This window comes from Salmo trutta, chromosome 8, assembly GCF_901001165.1.
Source record: "Salmo trutta chromosome 8, fSalTru1.1, whole genome shotgun sequence".
Taxonomy (NCBI): Eukaryota; Metazoa; Chordata; class Actinopteri; order Salmoniformes; family Salmonidae; genus Salmo; species Salmo trutta.
The window spans coordinates 23,719,066-23,743,683 of record NC_042964.1 but is presented as its reverse complement, the minus strand read 5'-3'; the positions used below and the strand labels follow the sequence as shown (position 1 = coordinate 23,743,683).

General features: G+C 42.8%; 1 protein-coding gene across 2 annotated transcripts; it reads right to left on the bottom strand.

The window, feature by feature from the left end:
• Positions 1 to 5,678: 5,678 nt before the first annotated feature.
• On the bottom strand, positions 5,679 to 20,368 carry LOC115198551 (serine protease HTRA3). Of its 2 annotated transcripts, none has more exons than XM_029760563.1 (9): positions 19,221 to 20,368; positions 12,051 to 12,150; positions 11,556 to 11,778; positions 8,599 to 8,793; positions 8,346 to 8,378; positions 7,906 to 8,101; positions 7,579 to 7,636; positions 7,389 to 7,484; positions 5,679 to 7,135 (listed from the first exon to the last, which is right to left on the bottom strand). In XM_029760563.1, the coding sequence occupies exons 1-9, from the start codon at positions 19,639 to 19,641 to the stop codon at positions 6,967 to 6,969; spliced, it is 1,491 nt and encodes a 496-aa protein (XP_029616423.1). In that variant the 5' UTR covers positions 19,642 to 20,368; the 3' UTR covers positions 5,679 to 6,966. The 2 variants fall into 2 exon arrangements, with proteins under 2 accessions (XP_029616423.1, XP_029616424.1); XM_029760564.1 differs by having other exon boundaries at positions 7,906 to 8,020; positions 19,221 to 20,367.
• Positions 20,369 to 24,618: the final 4,250 nt, after the last annotated feature.

The window sequence follows — 24,618 nt, the reverse complement described above, 5'->3', positions numbered from 1 at the left end:
AGTAGAGCATGGAGCATGTAACTTTTAAATGGATCTCTATATCTCTACTGTGTCAATTGTTTCGGTTGTGACCATTTCGGTTTGTACAATTTTGACTTATTTTGAACTTTAAAGAATCTCCATAGCTAACATATGGCTGGCTATCTTTCATTTGCACAGATGTACATCCCAGCAAATATACACTACCCTTCAAAAGTTCGGGGTCATTTAGAAATGTCCTTGTTTTGGAAAGAAAAGACCACTCCTCTTTCTATTCTGTTTAGAGCCAGTTTGCGCTGTTCTGTGAAGGGAGTGGTACACAGCGTTGTACGAGATCTTCAATTTCTTGGCAATTTATCGCATGGAATAGCCTTCATTTCTCAGAACAAGAATAGACTGACGAGTTTCAGAAGAAAGTTATTTGTTTCTGGCCATTTTGAGCCTGTAATCAAACCCACAAATGCTTGATGCTCCAGATACTCAACTAGTCTAAAGAAGGCCAGTTTTATTGCTTCTTTAATCAGAACAACAGTTCTGTACGCCTATGTAGATATTCCATAAAAAATACTCTGTTTCCATCTACAATAGTCATCTACAACATTAACAATGTCTACCCTGTATTTCTGATCAATTTGATGTTATTTTAATGGACAACAAATTTGCTTTTTTCTTTTTTTGTCCCATAACCATACTTTACATATTTCTTGATATATTAGATATTCAGTCGGTAGTAATACTTCTTAAAAAGATGAAGATTTATCAACTTGCTCCATAAATTTCTCCAAAAAGTTTTCAGACAGACTACTCATCATGTGGCCATGCTGGAGAGGGGTGCAATCCCATCACCTGGTGGTATTTGTAGGGTCGTAGTTTAAGGCACATTCATTCTACAGTCTTTTAAAGTGTGTGTTTCGGTAGTGACCTCAAAAGGTGGGACAGCATTTTTAAGAGAAAGATATAAAAATGTTTACAAAACAACTTATTAGATCAGTATTTTAAGTTTAAGTTTAGGAGTCAGGGTTTGGGACAGCCACCTCTCAATAGAAATAACTGTACAAACAATGACTTTGTACTATATTCATTTAACAAGATGTTTGTTATTACCTTGGATTGAATTAGAAATAACTGTTTTTTTTCATTGTTTTTTGGGGTGGGACTGTAATTTGCACCACTTCTGTAGAATCACCCATATCTGATGTCGTTGTCTTAACTACCAACAAATCTCCTGTATGTCTGAGTAAATCTTCCAATGTACATACTCAGCTAAACCGAAATGTGCATGTTCATAAGGCTGAAACGTTACAGTGTTGCAAATAGAAATGTAATTTATAGAGCAGACATGATAGATAATGCTCTGTGACAAAGAATATTATCTGTTCAACATGATGTATTTCTATCTGGACTTTCTTCAATGTTTCAACCTCTGGAATAAGGACCTTTATTGAGAAAGCATAGGAGTGCTAATGTAGCGTCAGTTTTGCATTTTAGGTCATAATAAATTAGATTATTTGGACAGGAGGGACCTGATCCTATATCAGCTATTCTACTCTGAGACGCTTGATACATATGGCCCCTGGTTTCTTCTCTTTGTTTGAGCGACTCAAACTAAAGCAGGATGGAGAATAGATTGAGTTTCTTTTTAATACCTTTTACCTAGAAATCATTTCTGGAATCACAAAGCTTTAAACCAAACGTGTACCTTGGCTGTTCCTTACTCCTTGGGGGATCTGTTCCAAGTTCCAAATGGTGATTGGTTACTCATTGGGTTAAGAGTGAAGTTGAGGGGCAAGTCAACACCCTATTGTGATGATAATATTCATAAAGGGTTTCAGGAGGGTTATGCTTGAGCAAGATGGATAAACCATGACCTAAGTCGTATAGTCAATATTGATGGGGAAAACTGAACCCAGACGAAAATAATTTTATTGTTTTATGAGATCCAAGAGAGACTTCACACTGAGAAGACTATTAGTCGAGGCACACCCAATAAGGTTGTTATACTTCATAATCAATGGATCTGCAGTTGCATGTATAGCCCTATTCACCGGGTACAGGGAGAGAATCAAATCAAATGTATTTATAAAGCCCTTCTTACATCAGCTGATATCTCAAAGTGCTATACAGAAACCCAGCCTAAAACCCCAAACAGCAAGCAATGCAGGTGTAGAAGCACGGTGGCTAGGAAAAACTCCCTAGAAAGGCAAGAACCTATGAAGAAACCTAGAGAGGAACCAGGCTATGAGGGGTGGCCAGTCCTCTTCTGGCTGTGCCGGGTGGAGATTATAACAGAACACGGCCAAGATGTTCAAATGTTCATAGATGACCAGCAGGGTCAAATAATAATAATCACAGTGGTTGTCGAGGGTGCAACAGGTCAGCACCTCAGGAGTAAATGTCAGTTGGCTTTTCATAGCCGATCATTCAGTGTATCTCTACCGCTGATGCTGTCTCTGGAGAGTTGAAAACAGCAGGTCTGGGACAGGTAGCACGTCCGGTGAACAGGTCAGGGTTCCATAGCCGCAGGCAGAACAGTTGAAACTGGAGCAGCAGCACAGCCAGGTGGACTGGGGACAGCAAGGAGTCATCAGGCCAGGTAGTCCTGAGGCATGGTCCTAGGGCTCAGGTCCTCCGAGAGAGAGAAAGAAAGAAAGAAAGAAAGAGAGAAAGAAAGAAAGAGAGAAAGAAAGAGAGAGAAAGAGAGAGAGAATTAGAGAGAGCATACTTAAATTCACACAGGACACAGACAGTAGAAATACTCCAGACCCTAGCCCCCCGACACATAAACTACTGCAGCATAAATACTGGAGGCTGAGACAGGAGGGGTCGGGAGACACTGTGGCCCCATCCGACGATACCCCCGGACAGGGCCAAACAGGCAGAATATAACCCCATCCACTTTGCCAAAGCACAGCACCCACACCACTAGAGAGATATCTTAAACCACCAACTTACCATCCTGAGACAAGGCCGAGTATAGCCCACAAAGATCTCCGCCATGGCACAACCCAAAGGGGGCGCCAACCCAGACAGGAAGATCACGTCAGTGACTCAACCCACTCAAGTGACGCACCCCTCCTAGGGACGGCATGGAAGAGCACCAGTAAGCCAGCGACTCAGCCCCTGTAATAGGGTTAGAGGCAGAGAATTCCAGTGGAGAGAGGGGAACCGGCTAGGCAGAGACAGCAAGGGCGGTTCGTTGCTCCAGTGCCTTTCCGTTCACCTTCACACTCCTGGGCCAGACTACACTCAATCATAGGACCTACTGAAGAGATGAGTCTTCAATAAAGACTTAAAGGTTGAGACTGAGTCTGCTTCTCTCACATGGGTAGGCAGACCATTCCATAAAAATGGAGCTCTATAGGAGAAAGCCCTGTCACCAGCTGTTTGCTTAGAAATTCTAGGGACAGTTAGGAGGTCTGCGTCTTGTGACCGTAGCGTACGTGTAGGTATGTATGGCAGGACCAAATCGGAAAGATAGGTATGAGCAAGCCCATGTAATGCTTTGTAGGTTAGCAGTAAAACCTTGAAATTAGCCCTTGCCTTAACAGGAAGCCAGTGTTGAGAGGCTAGCACTGGAGTAATATGATCACATTTTTTGGTTCTAGTTAAGATTCTAGCAGCCATGTTTAGTACTAACTGAAGTTTATTTAGTGCTTTATCCGGGTAGCTGGAAAGTAGAGCATTGCAGTAGTCTAACCTAGAAGTGACAAAAGCATGGATTAATTTTTCTGCATCATTTTTGGACAGAAAGTTTCTGATTTTTGCAATGTTATGTAGATGGAAAAAAGCTGTGTCCTTGAAACAGTCTTGATATGTTCGTCAAAAGAGAGATCAGGGTCCAGAGTAACGCAGAGGTCCTTTACAGTTTTATTTGAGATGACTGTACAACCATCAAGATTAATTCTCAGATTCAACAGAAAATCTTTTTGTTTCTTGGGACCTAGAACAAGCATCTCTGTTTTGTCTGAGGTTAAAAGTAGAACATTTTCAGCCATCCACTTCCTTATGTCTGAAACACAGGCTTCCAGCTAGGGCAATTTTGGGCTTCACCATGTTTCATCGAAATGTACAGCTGCGTGTCATCCGCATAGCAGTTAAAGTTAACATTATGTTTCCGAATGACATCACCAAGAGGTAAAATATTTAGTGAAAATAATAGTGGTCCTAAAACGGAACCTTGAGGAACACCGAAATTTACAGTTGATTTGTCAGAGGACAAACCATCCACAGAGACAAACTGATATATTTTTCCGACAGATAAGATCTAAACTAGGCCAGAACTTGTCCATGTAGACCAATTTGAGTTTCCAATCTCTCCAAAAGAATAATGTGATCGATGGTATCAAAAGCAGCACTAAGGTCTAGAAGCACAAGGACAGATGCAGAGCCTCTGTCTGACGCCATTAAAAGGTAATTTACCACCTTCACAAGTGCAGTCTCAGTGCTATGATGGGGTCTAAAACCAGACTGAAGCGTTTCGCAGAGGAAGAGAGGAATGGGAGATTCGATATAGGCCGATAGTTTTATATATTTTCTGGGTCAAGGTTTGGCTTTTTCAAGAGAGGCTTTATTACTGCCACTTTTAGTGAGTTTGGTACACATCCAGTGGATAGAGAGTCGTTCATTATGTTCAACATAGGAGGGCTAAGCACAGGAAGCAGCTCTTTCAGTAGTTTAGTTTGCAGCTTGAAGGTTTAGAGGCCATGGTTATTTTCATCATTGTGTCAAGAGATATAGTACTAAAACACTTGAGTGTCTCCCTTGATCCTAGGTCCTGGCAGAGTTATGCAGACCGAGGACAACTGAACTTTGGAGGAATACGCAGATTTAAAGAGGAGTCTGTAATTTGCTTTCAAATGATCATGAGCTTTTCCTCAAAGAAGTTCATGAAGCCATCCTCTCTTGGGGAATGCTACTTTTTAGTTAGCTTTGTGACAGTATCAAAAATACATTTTGGATTGTTCTTATTTTCCTCAATTAAGTTGGAAAAATAGGATCATCGAGCAGCAGTGAGGACATTTCGATACTGCACGGTACTGTCTTTCCAAGCTAGTTGCAAGACTTCCAACATGCTCAACTCATCCTCTTAGGTAAATAAATCAAAGGGTCCTTGGAGCCAACAATCCATCATATCAGAAATGGGGAAAAAAGGGGCCAGCATGAGCACCCACTTAAATATGAGTTGCAATTAAATCTTTGTTGGAATTGTCTTTCTGTCATAGCAACATGTCAAGTTTGTATACAGAGCTAACTTAGCAGTAGCAGAATTAAGGAGATTAGCCAACAATACACAGACTCTCTGGCGGACCAGAATATGGGTCAAGTCTACCATGGAAGAAAATGGTGTATGAAACTCTCCCAGTTTCCTTCCAGACATCCTCCTAGGACATCAGACATACATTTATGACCTGTGACAAGACAAGTAAAACTGTATGACTATTTTTAGGACCCTTAACTTAACATAAATACGTCTTCACCTTACCCCATGACTGATTGTGCTGGTGGAGGATGGAAAAGTATGCCCCCTTCAGTGTGTGTGTTTGTGTGCGTGCGTGCGTAGCAGCCACAATAACCTGATTGTACTTAAACAAGGCTAAGCTCCTTACAGCCTGCAGCAGTAAACATTCCTAGCTTCCTCGTCAACCATGTCCAAGTACAGCAGAATGTTGTCAAAGGAATCACACCCACACACGCATGTACGCACACACGTCTCACTGGATCAATGCAAGAACGTCCTATACAGCAATTTATTTTATTTTATACACATTATAAAAGTAGCAAAAACTAAAACAATCACTCCCATTGACATAGCCTGTTGGTAAGGAATCCAGATTTGTAAACATTGAATCTGTTCTTAAGTCATGATGATTAAGATATAAGTAACTGACTGTAAAGGGAATTTATTTATTCATGCTATAAGCACAGGTCAATATTGTAAAGTGTTTATAAAACTGCTTATAACACCTTTACAAACCCTTTATAAACCCTTAGGACATTAATGTAAAGTGTTCCCAATGGGTCGGTTATAGTAGAAGACATCAAGAATCCAGTAACAGTGAGATTCAAACAGACATTTGCTTACATTTTACCAGTTGAATAAAAATGTGGTCTTTCTTTCAACTTATAACTGAACATTTCTGACCAAATGTGGTCTTTCTTTCAACTTATAACTGACCAAAAAAACAACATTCACAGTTGGTTATGGAATGGTTTCAAACTGAAAGCATTGGACACATAGCAACTGTACTCGCATGTACAGAAATAAGTTCTGTTCAACAGATAAAAAAGCCTATAAAAGCAGTGTAACAATGGACAAATCTTTGAATTAACTATATGCTAAACTTGTCTTACCAATGATCAGTTGCATTGGGAGTAAGTGAGTCTCAAAAAACAGCTAGTATGCTTTGACAAAGACAGATGATACAAGATACAAAACACAAAAACAACAATACTAAAAATCAAGTGTTTCATTTCGCTGGGCGTTCCAACATTCAGTCCTAAATGCATCCAGATTCCAGAATTTTCTGGCTGGATTTACCAAGCAAGGGTCAGTCAGTCTCTATTGTTTCCAGATCAAGGTTCCAACAAACACAGTTTTCTGTTTCTTGACTTGTTTTTGTTGATCGTTCTCTCCGTGGCTCTGAGTAGTTAAAAGTCACCCTTTAGGCACTGAGTTAGGATCAGTTTTACCCTCCCAAAACAAATACAAATTGCCCTTAGATCAGTAACTATAGGGGCAGCTTTATCAGTGTATAGGGCTCTCAACCAGAGTTTTTGTTTTGTTTTATTTTGTTTGCTCATTATACTTTTTCAGTCTCCCGGGTTCCACACCACGGTTGCTGTGATTACTGCATGAAGACGTCGTCTGGCTCGATGTTGAACAGCTGGGAGCATGTTCACGAGTGACGTTGTAACGTTTACAGAATGTTTCGATAGAAATATATCTTGAATATGGTACTCCTGGCCATTGTCTTCATGATTACTGGGTTACTGCATAATGACATCAGGCTGGATGTTGAAGAGCAGGTCGTCGTTGCCCCTCCTGACCTCCAGCAGCAGGGCTGTCTCCTCCGTGAGCGCCCCTTGTAGGTCAGCTGTGGTCAGCAGAGGACGGCCGTTCAGCTTCACGATGATGTCACCGTCTCTGATACCACCTCTGTGTGTAGAAAGGAGGATGAGGGTAAAAACCCATTATTTTGAGATGGGAAAGGCTATAGTGCAAAGAGAGACACTTGGGTAAAGATATTATAAGTATGAAAGAGAGTGATAAATTACTCCTTTAAGAAAACCAAGAGATGTAATGAAATAGTCCATGCTACGAAGTCATCTTGACCCTTCTCAGGGAAACTATGCTATTTGCACAGTGTATGGTAGCTTTGACAATGTATGGTAGCTTTGAGGCCACCTACTTCTGTGCAGGAGAGTGAGGCACCACTTCATGGACGTAGATCCCACTAGAGACATCAGGGAAGTCTGAGTTCTGCTGCTTCAGCTCCTCAACCAGCCTACACAAGACGAATTAGAAACGTCTGTCTTAGTTTAACACAGTATTATTGGTAACTGTAGTATTGCACAGTGTCATGCTTGTATAAGACTTACGCTGGGTTGATGGTGAGCATCCTTATTCCAATGAACCGTTTCTTCAATGATCTCACTTCTTTAAAATAAAAAAACAATAATTTGCCTTTAACATACATAATAATACATAATTTGCCTTTGTTGAATTATAATGTGATCATACTAGTAGCTAATAGCTGTCTGGCTATCTCAGACATAGTTACCTTTGCTCTGCTTGTCCATTGATTCGTTGAGGAAGAGTGTTATCCTATCATATACGAGGGGCGGGCCTGGCTTTACTTTTCGTTTCCATTGATTCGTTGAGGAAGTGTGTTGTCCTATCAGAGGGGAGGGGAGGGGCGGGCCTACCTTTGGTCTGCTTGTCCATTGATTCCTTGAGGAAGCGCGTGATCCTATCAGAAGGGATGGCGAAGGAGATTCCAGCAGCCACTTTCAGAGTGTTGATGCCAATCACCTCCCCGTCCTGGTGGCAGTCAGACAAACAACTTAACAGAGTGTTACGAATAGGAACTGGATCACAACTGATACCGATCACCTCCCCGTCCTGATGGCAGACAATACAGGGTGAAAGGTTATAAGGGGTTTAGAACAGGGCTGGCTCCATTGAATTAAATAGAACACTACAACAGACATTAACATCCTGGTAACGTGACCAAAAAGATGGCCATCTTGGGATACTTTCATACTAATGTATTTAAAAAGCTCTATAGCTGTCTCACTACTGCTTCTACTCAATATTATCACAGTGAAGATCGTGAAAAAGTGTTGGGGGCTGACATAACACTTACCAAGTTAACAAGAGGTCCGCCTGAATTTCCATACTGAGAAAATATCAAAAACAATAAATCAATCAATTATTCAGTCAATCAATGGGATGTGTATGTATTTGTCTGTGTATTTGATCTCTATGATCATACATGCCCTCTTCTAAAATGTCAAAACAGACAGCTAGACAGCCTTTTGAGTTGGTTATAAGTGACGTCTGCTATAATTGGCCTTTAAATAAAGTTAAGCTAAATTGTATTGAATTGATTGTCTCACGTTGATGATGGCGTCCGTCTGTATATAGTCCATGTCAGAGTCTCTGATGCCCAGCTCCTTCCCGTCTCTCTGTGCAGTGCTCACGATCCCTGTGGTAACCGTGTTCTGGAGAGCGAAGGGGCTGCCAATGGCAACCACAAACTCACCAGGTCTAAGGTCGGCCGAGTGGCCTAGCAACAGCACCGGGAGATTTTTCTGAGAGGGAGGAAGGGGATAGAGAGAGAGGGGAGAGGGAGAGAGGGCCGGAGAGAAGCGTTAAAGGGGTGCTGAATTTCCTGATTTGGACACATTTTTCGGCCTGGCCATTAAGAAATGCAGCGGCCATGACTGACACCAAACGAGAGTTGTCTGTGGGGTTGGTTTAATTTGGGTGTCTCTTGTGTGTGTGTTCGCATGTGGCAAGCGTTTGTACATTTAGTACACAGTTACAGTCACTAACCCTTCCAGATAACTTGTGTCTTGAAGTCGCCTAGGCTAGCTAACTTCTTTCGCCAATTAGCTTCAGCTGGCTGGTGTGCAACCTTGGCAAAGTTGGTTTGACATTGGATAGATAGCCTATCTCTGGGGCTAGTTAGAGACTGTCAATAAATTACACAACGTAATTGAGACAATATTTTTATGTTGCACATCTTTTAGTTGTCTCATTAAATGCTTTCAATATTTGTATATTAATTGTCAAAAATGTTATAAATTGATTTGCATTTTAATGAGGGAAATAAGTATTTGACCCCCTCTCAATCAGAAAGATTTCTGGCTCCCAGGTGTCTTTCATACAAGTAACGAGCTGAGATTAGGAGCACACTCTTAAAGGGAGTGCTCCTAATCTCAGTTTGTTACCTGTATAAAAGACACCTGTCCACAGAAGCAATCAATCAATCAGATTCCAAACTCTCCACCATGGCCAAGACCAAAGAGTTCTCCAAGGATGTCAGGGACAAGATTGTAGACCTACACAAGGCTGGAATGGGCTACAAGACAATCGCCAAGCAGCTTGGTGAGAAGGTGATAATAGTTGGTGCGATTATTCGCAAATGGAAGAAACATAAAAGAACTGTCAATCTCCCTCGGCCTGGGGCTCCATGCAAGATCTCACCTCGTGGAGTTGCAATGATCATGAGAACGGTGAGGAATCAGCCCAGAACTACACGGGAGGATCTTGTCAATGATCTCAAGGCTCCTGGGACCATAGTCACCAAGAAAACAATTGGTAACACACTACGCCGTGAAGGACTGAAATCCTGCAGCGCCCGCAAGGTCCCCCTGCTCAAGAAAGCACATATACATGCCCGTCTGAAGTTTGCCAATGAACATCTGAATGATTCAGAGGACAACTGGGTGAAAGTGTTGTGGTCAGATGAGACCAAAATGGAGCTCTTTGGCATCAACTCAACTCGCCGTGTTCGGAGGAGGAGGAATGCTGCCTATGACCCCAAGAACACCATCCCCACCATCAAACATGGAGGTGGAAACATTATGCTTTGGGGGTGTTTTTCTGCTAAGGGGACAGGACAACTTCACCACATCAAAGGGACGATGGATGGGGCCATGTACCGTCAAATCTTGGGTGAGAACCTCCTTCCCTCAGCCAGGGCATTGAAAATGGGTCGTGGATGGGTATTCCAGCATGACAATGACCCAAAACACAAGGCAACAAAGGAGTGGCTCAAGAAGAAGCACATTAAGGTCCTGGAGTGGCCTAGCCAGTCTCCAGCCCTTAATCCCATAGAAAATCTGTGGAGGGAGCTGAAGGTTCGAGTTGCCAAACGTCAGCCTCGAAACCTTAATGACTTGGAGAAGATCTGCAAAGAGGAGTGGGACAAAATCCCTCCTGAGATGTGTGCAAACCTGGTGGCCAACTACAAGAAACGTCTGACCTCTGTGATTGCCAACAAGAGTTTTGCCACCAAGTACTAAGTCATGTTTTGCAGAGGGGTCAAATACTTATTTCCCTCATTAAAATGCTAATCATTTTATAACATTTTTGACGTGTTTTTCTGGATTATTTTGTTGTTATTCTGTCTCTCACTGTTCAAATAAACCTACCATTAAAATTATAGACTGATCATTTCTTTGTCAGTGGGCAAATGTACAAAATCAGCAGGGGATCAAATACTTTTTTCCCTCACTGTACATGTTTCTGAGTCATATCGTGATGTGAGATTCAGAAATAGAGATAAAGAGAGAGGGACCGGGCTGTGTAGGAATTCTTTGAGGTCTTTCTCACTGCTCACGCGGTTCCCTGTCATTCTCTCTGTAGGCCGATCCATTGTTTTGGAGACTTTAGGGGCTTTCGTTGACTGAACACTTACGTAATATGGTTGACTGGCCCATCTTAAAATCCCCCTACTTATCCCTAAAGTGGTAGGGTCCGTGTCATAAACTATGCACCTGGGCCTAAAACATTCAGCTACACCCAGGGGGGAATTGAATTGAACTGTGTTTCACCACGCCTGATTAATCCTATCACAAACAGGATATGACATCAGTCATAACTATTTGTGACCTCAGACATTCATGACATCCATCAAATAGCTATTCAACTCATTAACATACAGGAATTCCCCCTGCTTTTTTCTTTTCTTTGCTGTTTCTTTGTTCCTATTCCCCCTGTATTTAACAGTAAGACCATATTGTAGAATACAATACAGCTATTATGTGAACCAGAACATAGTATTTGGACGGTTCCATTTGAAAAAATACAGTGTCAGTCTTCCTCTAACCACAAACATTGTTGTCACATATGTCTCGTTACAATGAACAATAGGTCTAGAGATTTGACAATAGGGCTATGCATAAGAACATGCCTAAGACAAAAAAAGCAGCATGTCTTTTGTCTGACTCTTACGCAATATCTAATTCAGAAAGTAAACAACAATTGGATTTGGAATTTCAGTGTACTTCCTGAATTGATTGGAATTGAAGCGAAATTGACCACAATCCTGAGACACTCCTCTCACCAGTGGGTTGACTTTGATGGTGGCGATGTCTGACTTCTTATCGATGTCCTTGATGGTCGCTTCGTAGACGTCACCATTGTGCATCTGGACCTTGAGCTGCTGACGGCCCGACACAGGCCTGGTGCTGGAGACTACATGGGCGTTGGTCACTATCAAACCTGTGTCTGACATCACAAAGCCTGACCCACTGGACAGAGGGACATTCCGGCCGAACAGAGGGTGCCTGGAGGTCAAGAGGTCAATATAGAGCTCAAAAGAGGTCAAGATAGAACAACAACAAGACAAGAGTTTACTGTGATGTGTTTTGTGTTTATTGCTTATGATGAAAGATTACATAAGATCTACACTGTTGTGAAGTTACTACCAGTAAGTTATATGTGATAAAAAGGATTATTTTGGTTCAACCATCATTACACATACTTTACAGACACAACACACACTGTAGTACGACTACATAAAATTGTGTCTGAGTCTGCCTACACAAACACACCGTACCTGAGGAAAAGTTCAATGTGGACAACAGCCGGCGCAATCTTCTCAACCACGTCAGCTATGAAGTTAAACTTGTACCTGGGACTGGTGGGGTGTGAAGTACCTATACTAGCAGGAAGAATTACTCATGTTAATAATATAACACATTCACTCCTCTACACTATCACCTCTCTAACAATAGTACTATCGCTTCTTAACATGTTACCTGCAACCTTACGTGCAGAAAAAAATATATTGGAAACGCTTTACTTAAACCATCCACATATAATGATGTATAACTTGTTATAAGCATGTATGAGCCTTTATAATGTTGTATAACGCTTTTATTAAATGCACTGCTTAAAAGTGGCCACAAAGTAATTGAGGCCAGGAGTGGTTTCAGGTTTGATCAAGTGGTCCGAAAAAAATGTGACTTTAAAAATAGCCACAAGAACAGCAACAACAACATCAAAATAGCAATGGCACATATTTCTTTAGTCCGACAAGTACAGGTTCTTAGGTGAACTTCCTTTGCAATACCCTGCAATATTTTTTTTCTATACTCCACCCCTTCCTACATGAAACCTCAGTAATTTGGTCTAAAAACAGCCGGGTAGTTTTGCCGGGCTGCGCTCCTTCAGGGCCATGAAAAAGCCTTAGTGGCCTGTGCATGAGTGTGTGGGTTTGTGTGTGTGTGTGGCGTGCTGCAGTAAACTAATGTTAATTACAGTCGGTTATTTCCAGCACATGGCGGTCTGCTCCGCTGACTGGCGTTCGTTCTCCTCAGCTGACCGTGGCTTCCTGTGACTAGACTGCTTTGGCTATGTGTGTGTGCGTGTATGTGCATGCATGTATGCGTGCGTATGTGTGTGTGATCGCCTTGGCTCGTATAAACAGTCAGGTTACACAGCTGATTTTAGAGAGCAAACAAACAACACACCCTGTCCTGGAACTAGCTGGCGGTGTACTAGTGACCTAAATATGAAAAGCATGATGTCCATTCAGTTACTCCCATTCATCTCATGCAGCGTTAGCAGGGCCAGGAGTTTTTCCTGCACAGATGACCTGCTCAGGAAAAACTTCCTATAACTATGGTCCAGAGTTTTTCTTAGTCAGGTCACATGGCTAGGGAAAAACTCCTGTCTCTACATTTTAGACTCTACATGGCTCTACATCTGGCTCTACATTTTAGACTCTACATGGCTCTACATTTAAGATTCTACATGGCTCTACATCGGTCTCTACATTTTAGACTCTACATGGCTCTACATCTGGCTCTACATTTTAGACTCTACATCTGGCTCTACATTTTAGACTCTACATGGCTCTACATTTTAGACTCTACATGGCTCTACATCGGTCTCTACATTTTAGACTCTACATGGCTCTACATCTGGCTCTACATTTTAGACTCTACATGGCTCTACACCGGTCTCTACATTTTAGACTCTACATGGCTCTACACCTGGCTCTACATTTTAGACTCTACATGGCTCTACATCTGGCTCTACATTTTAGACTCTACATGGCTCTACACCTGGCTCTACATTTTAGATTCTACATGGCTCTACATTTTAGACTCTACATCTGGCTCTACATTTTAGAACTTTTCCCAACACATCCTATCCATTTGCTAATCAAATATTTGGCTATGGTCATCCTCCTAACCAATCGGAAATTGTTGGCTATGGGAGTGTAGAATTAAACACGCAAGCAAAGGGGAATCTCAGAAGAGCATATTTCAGCACTAGGTTACAAATTGGCCCTCTTCAGTTGGCTAACCAAGCATTAGAAAACCAAACCAGTGGATGGCACAATCTTGGCAGTAACCATGGAAAAATCCAACTCGGCTATTATTCTAGCCTGCTCCCAGATTTGTTTGTGCTGTTTTGCCAACAATAACCATATGAGAGTAACAAATCATTACAAACAAATCTGGGACTGCAGGCTACTATTATCCTGAGTGGTGGACAAAGAGCTTTGAGATGACTCTGGAAAATGTGTTTTTTGATCGAAGAACAGTTTGAAGATACTAAACATGTCATTAGCCTGAAGGCCAGCCCATCCTAATGATAATGACAAGATCATTTTAGGTTTAGTCTAAAGTGGTAGTAGACCTATCTGAAATAACTCAAGGATGACTTGAAATACATGTTGTAAGTTGAATGGGTTCATATGATGATATAGTATTTGACTGAAGTAAGTAAGAGTGAGTAATTCTGATCTTTTGCCCAATTATTATGGTTGATCAAAAGATCCATTAGTGGAAAAAGATCAGAATTGGCCTGCCTGTTTAAACATAGCCATATAGACTGAGACGTGAGAGGCAAGTGAAATGTACGTGGGATCTGAGAAGTAAAGACAAAATGTAAACAGTACTCATCATATGATAATATCATACACATATTCACTACCGTTCAAAAGTTTGGGGTCACTTAGAAATGTCCTTGTTTTTGAAAGAAAAGCAAATTTTTTGTACTTTAAAATAACATCAAATTGATCAGAAATACAGTGTAGACATTGTTAATGTTGTAAATGACTATTGTAGCTGGAAACGGCAGATTTTTTATGCAATATTGACATAGGCATACAGAGGCCCATTATCGGCAACCATCACTTCTGCGTTCCAATGGCACGTTGTGTTAGCTAATCCAAGTTTATCCTTTTAAAAGGCTAATTGATCATTAGAAAACCCTTTTGCAATTATGTTAGCACAGCAGCTGACAACTTTTGTTCTGATTAAAGAAGCAATAAAACTGGGCTTCTTTAGACTAGTTGAGTATCTAGAGCATCAGCACTAGTGGGTTCGATTACAGGCTCAAAATGGCTAGAAACAAAGAACTTTCTTCTGAAACTCGTCAGTCTATTCCATGCGAGAAATGGCCAAGAAACTGAAGATGTTGTACAATGCTGTGTACTACTCTCTTCACAGAACAGCGCAAACTGGCTCTAACCAGAATAGAAAGAGGAGTGGGAAGCCCCGGTGCACAACTGAGCAAGAGAACAAGTACATTAGTGTGTCTAGTTTGAGAAACAGACGCCTCACAAGTCCTCAACTGGCAGCTTCATTAAATAGTACCTGTAAAACCAGTCTCAATGTCAACAGTGAAGAGGCAACTCCGGAATGCTGGCCTCCTTGGCAGAATTGCAAAGAAAAAGCCATATCTCAGACTGGCCAATAAAAATAAAAGATTAAGATGGGCAAAAGAACACAGACACTGGACAAAGGAACTCTGCCTAGAAGGCCAGTATCCTGGAGTTTCTTTCAAAAACAAGGACATTTCTAAGTGAGCCCAAACTTTTGAACGGTAGTGTATATGTCACGGGTGTTGTAGGAAGGAGCGGACCAAAGTGCAGCGTGATTATCGTTCCACATTTTTATTGAACTGTGAAACTATGCAATACATATAAATAAACTGAATAACAAAACAACAAACCGTGACGCAGAGGTGAAACATACACTAACTCAAAGACAATCTCCCACAAACCCAGGTGGGAAAAACCCTACTTAAGTATGATCTCCAATTAGAGACAGCTGCCTCTAATTGGAGATCATCCCAAACAAAACCCAACACAGAAATACAAAACTAGAACATAACAACAGAAAACTAAACAAGAAAACCCCCCTGTCACACCCTGACCTACTCTACCATAGAAAATAACAGCTTTCTATGGTCAGGACGTGACAGTACCCCCCCTCCAAAGGTGCAGACTCTGAACGCACCAACACACAAAAAAAAGGGAGGGTAAGGGAGGGTGACAAATGTCTATGGCGGCTCTGGTGCAGTACTCAGAACCTTCTCATCCAGCAGAGGAGGCGGCTCCAGTTCGGGGCGTAACCTCCGCTCCGCCCGCTGATCCCTCCGCTTTTGTGTCACCGCACTCTGGATCGTCGCCGAAGGACCCGGACCGAGGATCATCACCGGAGGTTCTGGACTGCAGACCGCCGCTGGAGGTTCCGGACTGCATGCCGCCGCTGAAGGTTCCGGACTGCGGGCTGCGCTGGAGGTTCCGGACTGCGGGCCGCCGCTGGAAGTTCCGGACTGCGGGCCGTCTCTGGAGGTTCCGGACTGCGGGCCGTCTCTGGAGGTTCCGGACTGCGGGCCGTCTCAGGAGGTTCCGGACTGGGGGCCGTCTCAGGAGGTTCCGGACTGGGGGCCGTCTCACGAGGTTCCGGACTGGGGGCCGTCTCACGAGGTTCCGGACTGGGGGCCGTCTCACGAGGTTCCGGACTGGGGGCCGTCTCACGAGGTTCCGGACTGGGGGCCGTCTCAGGAGGTTCCGGACTGGGGGCCGTCTCAGGAGGTTCCGGACTGGGGGCCGTCTCAGGAGGTTCCGGACTGGGGGCCGTCTCAGGAGGTTCCGGACTGGGGGCCGTCTCAGGAGGTTCCGGACTGAGAACTGTCGCCGGAAGCTCTGGACTGGGAACTGTTGCTGGAAGCTCTGGACTGGGAACTATCGTCGAAAGCTCTGGACTGGGAACTGTCGCCGAAAGCTCTGGACTGGGAACTGTCGCCGGAAGCTCTGGACTGGGAACTGTCGCCGGAAGCTCTGGACTGGGAATGCGCACTGGAGGCCTGATGCGTCGGGCTGGCACAGGTGGTGCCAGAATAGTAACACGCACCTCAGGGCGAGTGCGGGGAGCAGGTACAGGACACCCCGGACTGGGCAGGCGGGCTGAAGGCCTGATGCGTGGGGCTGGCACAGGTGGCGCCAGACTGGTGACACGCACCTCAGGGAAAGTGCGGGGAGCAGGAACAGGACACACCGGACTGGGAATGTGCACTGGAGGCCTGATACATGGGGCTGGCACAGGTGGCGCCAGACTGGTAACACGCACCTCAGGGCGAGTGCGGGAAGCAGGAACAGGACACCCCGGACTGGGCAGGCGCACTGGAGGCCTGATGCGTGGGGCTGGCACAGGTGGCGCCAGACTGGTAACACGCATCTCAGGGCAAGTGCGAGGAGCAGGCACAGGGCGTACCAGGTTGGATAGACTCACTGGAGGCCGGGTACGTGGGGCAGGCACAGGATATACTGGGCCGTGGAGGCGCACTGGAGGTCTCGAGCGTAGAGCTGGACCGACCCGTCCTGGCTGGATGCTCAACCTAGCTCGACAAATGCGGGAGCGCGGGCACAGATCGCACCGGGCTGTGAATGCGCACTGGCGACACAGTGTCCATCACACTGTGCTTGCTTCGTCACTCGCTCCCCACAGTAAGCACGGGGAGTTGGCTCAGGTCTCCAACCTGACTCCGCCAACCCCAGCCTGCCTCCAGGGTCCTTTCCCGTCCAATATCTCTTCCCAGGTCCATTCCTGTTTCTCCTGGGCACGCTGCTGGGTCCATTGGTGGTGGGAGATTCTGTCACGGTTGTCGTAGAGAGGAGCGGACCAAAGTGCAGCGTGTGTGTCGTTCCACATTTTATTTATACTGTGAAACTATGCACTACATAAATAAACTTAATGACAAAAACAACAAACCGTGACGCAGAGGTGAAACACACACTACTCAAAATTAATATCCCACAAACCCAGGTGGAAAAACCCCCTACTTAAGTATGATCTCCAATTAGAGACAACAAGGACCAGCTGCCTCTAATTGAAGATCATCCCAAACAACACCAACATAGAAATACAAAACTAGAACATGAACATAGAAATACAAAACATAGAAAAACACCCCCTATCACGCCCTGACCTACTCTACCATAGAAAATAACATCTTACTATGGTCAGGACGTGACACTTATCTTGTTAAGTGTGTTCAGGTGTGTTGGCCGCACCCACTAACTGGCCACACCTGATCTTAACGTTTCCTTTGAACAGCTTTGTATAAGTTTAAAATAAACCATGGCATGCTAGCTCCATCCTGGTGGTGCAGTAGACTAATTCCATGGATAGAGAACAGAATATAATAGTGTTTGAATCTCACTGATGCCATGGCACAATAAAAAATAAATGTGTTTGCATGATTAATGCAAATTAATTTCCATTTGTCCTATCTGTGCTTGAAGTTCAAAACAGTTAACTTAAGCTAGCAGTCTTATTGAAACATTCGGTGAACGTTTTAAGGAAGTTATTCAAAAACCTCCAAATAACCTTTTCATTTCGAATGTTATTTAATTACACTCAAATAACATAATTGTCATTCTCAGAATGTTAATAAAACCTCCCAGGAAAACATTCAGGGAACCATAGTAAAACTTCTCAGAACCTCCCTGCAACCTACAATTAACGTGCCCAGAGCAAGATACATTTTCACTTCCTTTCTCAGAACATTAAAAAAATGTTACATTTTACCAGTCAGACTTTGTTCCCAGAACCAATGGGAAACCGAAAACTTATATTGCCACCACTTCTAAGGAACCAAATGTGCTAGCTGTAATTTTGTTCACATTATATACGAGCTAAAAAACAATAAGAGCTAAATAACAATAATAAATGTCCTCTGTAGTGGACATCAGGATGTGCCAACTATGTTTTTTGTCTACTGTCCCCATTTTACTGTCATGTTTATTTTACCTAATGGCCACTACAATGCACATACGATAATAATAATACTTTTGTTATTTTTTCTGTTTTTTTCACACTAAACACTTTTGTTTTTGCTGGGTATTAGGAGGAAAAAAGAACACAGGAAATCCTAATAAAAAATAGACAGGAAAACAAACACTACATTCTGACAAGTGAACTCAGTCATTCAGTGGCTGGTCATTAGTTTTATCATGTGACACTGTAATCTATAGGGAGTCTGGCTGAGAATAATTATGGTGATCAGTTTCGCTCCCCCAATCTTAAACTAAATGATTTGGAGAACCACAAACCTGGCCTCAGGTCAGTGTCTAGGGGCAAAGTTGTAGGGTTTAACTTTAATGACCCAGACAGTCTGCTGTCTGCCCCTTTTGACAAAGGAGGGGTTAAGGGGTTGCTAATTATATTCCTCTAGCCTAGACTATATTTATGTCTCAAATGACACCCTATTCCCTATACAGTGCATTGAGCATTGAGTCCCCAAAAAAGTAGTGCACTATATATAAACATCTATTAAATTATCCATGTCTATTGCATGAAGTGCAACTGTGTATGCAGCCTATACATTTCTGCTGTTACTGATTAATGTTGAGCTACAGTATGCCTATATGTTGCAGCTGTTATTGTTGTTGTTGTTTTCTTTTTAGACACAAATGACTTACCTTTGTTATTGGTGATTTCGCATGGTCCCTTCTGGACCGAGTTGATGGCGGGCAGCCCCTGCTGCAGAGCCTTCCTACTCTGCGCCTTCAGCTGACACACGTTCCCATAGGTAATGCCGTCACTGCCGCAAACTTTGTGACCCAATTTGCACTGACAAAAGCCCTTGGCTAGCCGCTTTCCAGCCGGGTGCTTGCATTCGAGTCCATCACCGCAGGGTAGGTCATCTTTGCGGCCGCATGGGTCGCTTTCTCCCTGGGCGCAAACCAGGCAGCAGTTGCATCGGTCTGGAACGTACCCCATCGCGCAGCTAGGGCTGGGGCAAATGCTCACGTCGCACCGCTCTGGGCATTTTGGTTTGGGCTCAGCCCCGACGAAGTTCACGATATAGTAAAGAACGGTAGCAAACAGTAGGAACTGCATCGTTTGCGATCAAGTGCAGTGGAGATATGAGAAAATAAAAACTATAAAATAATAACAAATAATGTTAGGCTAAGTATTTACACGGTCATGTTCGTGGTAAAACGGTCGCGGGTAATTTGGGAAGATTGAACAACGAGCAACACTCCACACTTTTACGCATCTCTTTCACAGGACTGTCGAGATAAAGTTACGCATGCAGGGCAGACATCCGGGATTTTCTTAAAACTGGAAAGTTCTCAACTCATATGCAGCCCGTTCTTGGTCCAGATTAAATGGGAAACGTTATCCCAAAGAAGTGGAAACTGATCCCAAATATACCGTTATTGTGCGTCTAATCGATGCACTGTCGCTATATTTGCAATGAACACCAATGAGTCTCAGTACAGCCGTGCGGTGCCTTTTGTTTTTTCTGGTTTTTGAAGATCCAACATCATTCGTTGCGTCTGGTCTGGATCTGCCCCTCCAAAGCGCAAGTGATCTTGACCAACCACCATGTCACAAGAGGACAACAATGGAAATAAATCCCAGACATTATTGTGTGTTATCTTCGATGATTTTAATTGTATTTTTCAAGTTTTATGTGTGCTTGTTTTTAAAATCGTCGAATTAATAAACTAAGCCAAAGTAGCTCCGCAAAGTAGGTCTTTGATAATAAAAACGCGACCCCAGGAAGCGGAGAGTTGGATCCTCTTGACCACGCATAACTCTTCGGTCTACTCTTTATCATATCTAGCATGAACGTTGTCATCATACCTTGAGAAGCATGATTTGGAAATGAACGTTGTTGTCAGTAGCAACACAACCTGGACAATATTATACTGGGGGCCAAAAAAGTGTCGAAATAACTGATGTAAATTATTGGGTCTCTGTCAAACAACATGGGCATCCATGCAGCTAGTGACTGATCTGACACGTTCTATTTTTTTTCCTTTTCAAAACATTAAGTAATCCATTCCTCAGTCTGGATGTGAATGAGTGCATGGTTACGTCCCAAATGGCACCATATTTCCTATATAGCAGACTACTTTTGAGCCTTATGGGCCCTATTTGGGACACATTCTGTATAGTACCATGTTTTTATAAGTACCCCTTTTAAGGACAATTTATGATGACCTGCCAGTACAGACATAATGGCAGATGTGGTTCTGTTTTTAGCACATAATTCTTTCTTTTTTACTCTTTCTTTCTTTCTTTCTTTCTTTCTTTCTTTCTTTCTTTCTTTCTTTCTTTCTTTCTTTCTTTCTTTCTTTCTCTCTTGTTCTTGTTCTCTTTCTCTCTCTCGCTCTTGTTCTCTCTCTCTCTAAGGGGAATGGATATAGCATGGTTAGAGCTAATAAATGTTTGTTATGGTAGAGAAGTGAGGGTGTCCAACAAGTCATGTGGGATGCATCCCAAATAGCACCCTATCCCCTGTATAGTGCACTACTTTATACCACGGCCCATAAGTGGGTATGTTTATTTGAAAACTCGATGTCAATCACTCCTCGGACTTTTCGGAAACACTGGACCCCTTGTTCCAGTCACATGTATCCATTGTGCTGGCCGTTAATGGGCAGGGTTGCAAACTGTTGAGGGCCCAAAAATGTGACACTTTTGTTTTGCACTGAAACATGCAAAAAATCCCTTCAGGGTGAAATGCAGGTTTTAACTAATTAAACAACAAAGAATATGATCTATATGATCAGTCTCTGTGTGTAAAATAGACTTTACCGCAAATGACACTCAAGTCTTGAGAAAAAAAACAATACACTAATATTGCAGTTAGCCATGACAGCCTTTATAATAGAACGCTTGTGACCACACACATCTAAATATTGCACTTGGGGAAAAAAATAACATTTTTATTTAACTAGGCAAGTCTGCTCTGAACAAATTCTTATTTACAATGACGACCTACACCGACCAAACTCTAGACGACACTGGGCCAATTGTGCGCCACCCTATGGGACTCCCAAACACGGCCGGTTGTGATAAAGCCTGGATTTGAACCAGGGTGTCTGTCGTGACGCCTTTAGCACTGAGATGCAGTGCCTTAAGACCGCTGCGCCACTCGGGAGCTAGCTTAAGTAGAAATAGAATGAAACAAACAGGCATTCTATTTTTGCTCTATTATAGTGGCCACTATAGTAGGGAAAAGGGGGAAACCTAGTCTGTTGTCCAACTGAATGCATTCAACTGAAATGTGTCTTCTGTATTTGACCCAACCCCTCTGAATCAGAGTAGACATAGGCTACAGGTGTGCAAAAATGTCTGACTTTCTCACCCCGGTCTCCATGGTCAGGTTTCTCACCTACCTCTTCGATACCGTTAAGGCCAGGGGACGTGCTGCTGCTGTAAGTTAACTGGCAAACTGCCTTTCCACCCTCTTTACAGTTGATGCTGTAACTAGCAAATAGGTTGTCTCTTCAGTCGCGTGCTGCATTCTGTTGTTATGTGAACGATTGGCTGAGCCTTGGATACAGTCAGTATTGCTCCAAACCTGCATCACTCTTTCGCATACAGTCAGTAATCATCCAAAGCCCCCCCCCCCCCCCCCCGCCCGAAAGGTGATTAGTTTCGGTCCCTAAATGGGGGAAGCAGTGCTTGGTGATATTTTGACGATTCCTAAGCATACTTTAGATGTGTTATTCATAGGATTAAAATATGGAATTGTTGCTGAAGTTCTGATATTGCTGTACTGAATATGCCACTCATTACAGAAAAGCAAGACGCAGCATTATTTTCTCTCTTTGTCTGTAACTACATTTTAGCAGTCATGCTTTCAAGGCATATTTTGTTTACATAATTCCAATGCAGCATGTTGTTCATTTGAGGTCTTTGAAGTGTGTCTTTGAAGTGAGTCCACTGGCAGATTACTGGTCTCTTTCTCTCCATCTATCTCTCTGCTTTTCTACACCATCTGGAGAAGGCAGACAAGCATTCCATCTGGCATGATTTTACCCAAGCACCCTCACCACTGCTCAAAGATTTAGGGCCCAGAGTTTTTCTGTCAGGAAAAAACTCCTGGCCCCAGTTATGACAGACATCTTGAAGATGCTTCACAATGGGAACCCACATAGAAAGAGTTTGCGGAACTTATTTTAGCATGTGGACTTTTGTAAAAACATCATCACAGTGATTGTTTATTGCAAGAAACAGAGAATAATTACAAAAAAGGTATTGGTGGCTCATCAGTTATGATTATAGGGGGCTGGAGTTTTTATTGACTAGAGATCTGACCAGGAAAAACTCAAGGCGCTTGTTACGGCTCTATGCTTCCCTTGAAGGACATGGCTATGATTAGAGGTCAGGGCAGATATCCACGAAGAGTCTGATTTAGGATCAGTTTCGTATTTTAGATAATAATGAATAAAATTATATGAACAGATCCTAGATCAGGACTTATTGTGGATAGGGTCCCAGGTGTGCAGTCCATGTTGTTTTTACTCTCAAAGAAATTCATGCGACTATAACCTTTAACAACTGGACCTTCATACTCCCGTTATCTTCTCTTAAATTACTTTTATTACATATACAGTACCAGTCAAAAGTTTGGACACACCTACTCATTCAAGGGTTTTTCTTTATTTTTACTATTTTCTACATTACAGAATAATAGTGAAGACATCAAAACTATGAAATAACACATATGGAATCATGTAGTGACCAAACAAAGTGTTAAACAAATCTAAATATATTTTATATTTGAGATTCTTCAGAGTAGCCCCCCTTTGCCTTGATGACAGCTTTGCACACTCTTGGCATTCTCTCAACCAGCTTCACGAGGTAGTCACCTGGAATGCATTTCAATTAACAGGTGTGCCTTGTAAAAAAATAATTTGTGGAATTTCTTTCCTTCTTAATGCGTTTGAGACAATCAGTTGTGCTGTGACAAGGTAGAGGTGGTGTACAGAAGATAGCCCTATTTGGTAAAATACCAAGTCCATATTATGACAGCCCATCATTACTTTAAGACATGAAGGCCAGTCAATATGGAACATTTCAATAACTTTTAAAGTTTCTTCATGTGCAGTCACAAAAACCCTCAAGCGCTATAATGAAACGGGCTCCCATGAGGAACACCACAGGAAAGGAAAACCTAGAGTTACCTCTGCTGCAGATAAGTTCATTAGAGTTGTCAGCCTCAGAAATTGCAGCCCAAATAAATGCTTCACAGAGTTCTCAACATCAACTGTAAAGAGGAGACTGCGTGAATCAGGCCTTCATGGTCGAATTGCTGCAAAAGAAACCACTACTAAAGGACACACCAATAAGAATAATACTTGCTTGGGCCAATAAACACGAGCAATGGACATTAGACCGGTAGAAATCTGTCCTTTGGTCTGATAAGTTCAAATTTGAGATTTTTGGTTCGAACCGACGTGTCTTTGTGAGACGCAGAGTAGGTGAACGGATGATCTCTGTATGTGTGGTTCCCACTGTGAAGCATGGGGGAGAAGGTGTGATGGTGTGGAGGTGTTTTGCTGGTGACACTGTTGTGATGTATTTAGAATTTAAGGCACAATTAACCAGCATGGCTACCACAGCATTCTGCGGCGATACGCCATCCCATCTGGTTTGCGTTTAGTGGGACTTTCATTTGTTTTTTAACCAGAGAATGATCCAAAACACACCTCCAGGCTGTATAAGGGCTATTTGACCAGGAGAGTGATGGAGTGCTGCATCAGATGACCTGGCCACCACAATCACCCGACCTCAACCCAATTGAGATGGTTTGGGATGAGTTGGACCGCAGAGTGAAGGAAAAGCAGCCAACAAGTGCTCAGTATATGTGGGAACTCCTTCAAGAAAAAGCATTCCAGGTGAAGCTGGTTGAGAGTGTGCAAAGCTGTCATCAAGGCAAAGGGTGGCTACTTTGAAAAATCTAAAATACATTTTGATTTGTTTAACACTTTTTTGGTTACTACATGATTCCATATGTGTTATTTCATAGTTCTGATGTCTTCACTATTATTCCACAATGTATAATAGAGTCAA

Excerpts from the sequence above, each read along its gene's own strand:
- LOC115198551 (XM_029760563.1), bottom strand. The coding sequence starts at position 19,641 with ATGCAGTTCCTACTGTTTGCTACCGTTCTTTACTATATCGTGAACTTC. Across the intron at positions 7,637-7,905 it reads AATGGACAAGCAGACCAAAG|AAGTGAGATCATTGAAGAAA; the intron begins GTAGGCCCGCCC and ends TTTATTTTAAAG. Across the intron at positions 7,136-7,388 it reads CCTCACTCTCCTGCACAGAA|AGGTGGTATCAGAGACGGTG; the intron begins GTAGGTGGCCTC and ends TTCTACACACAG.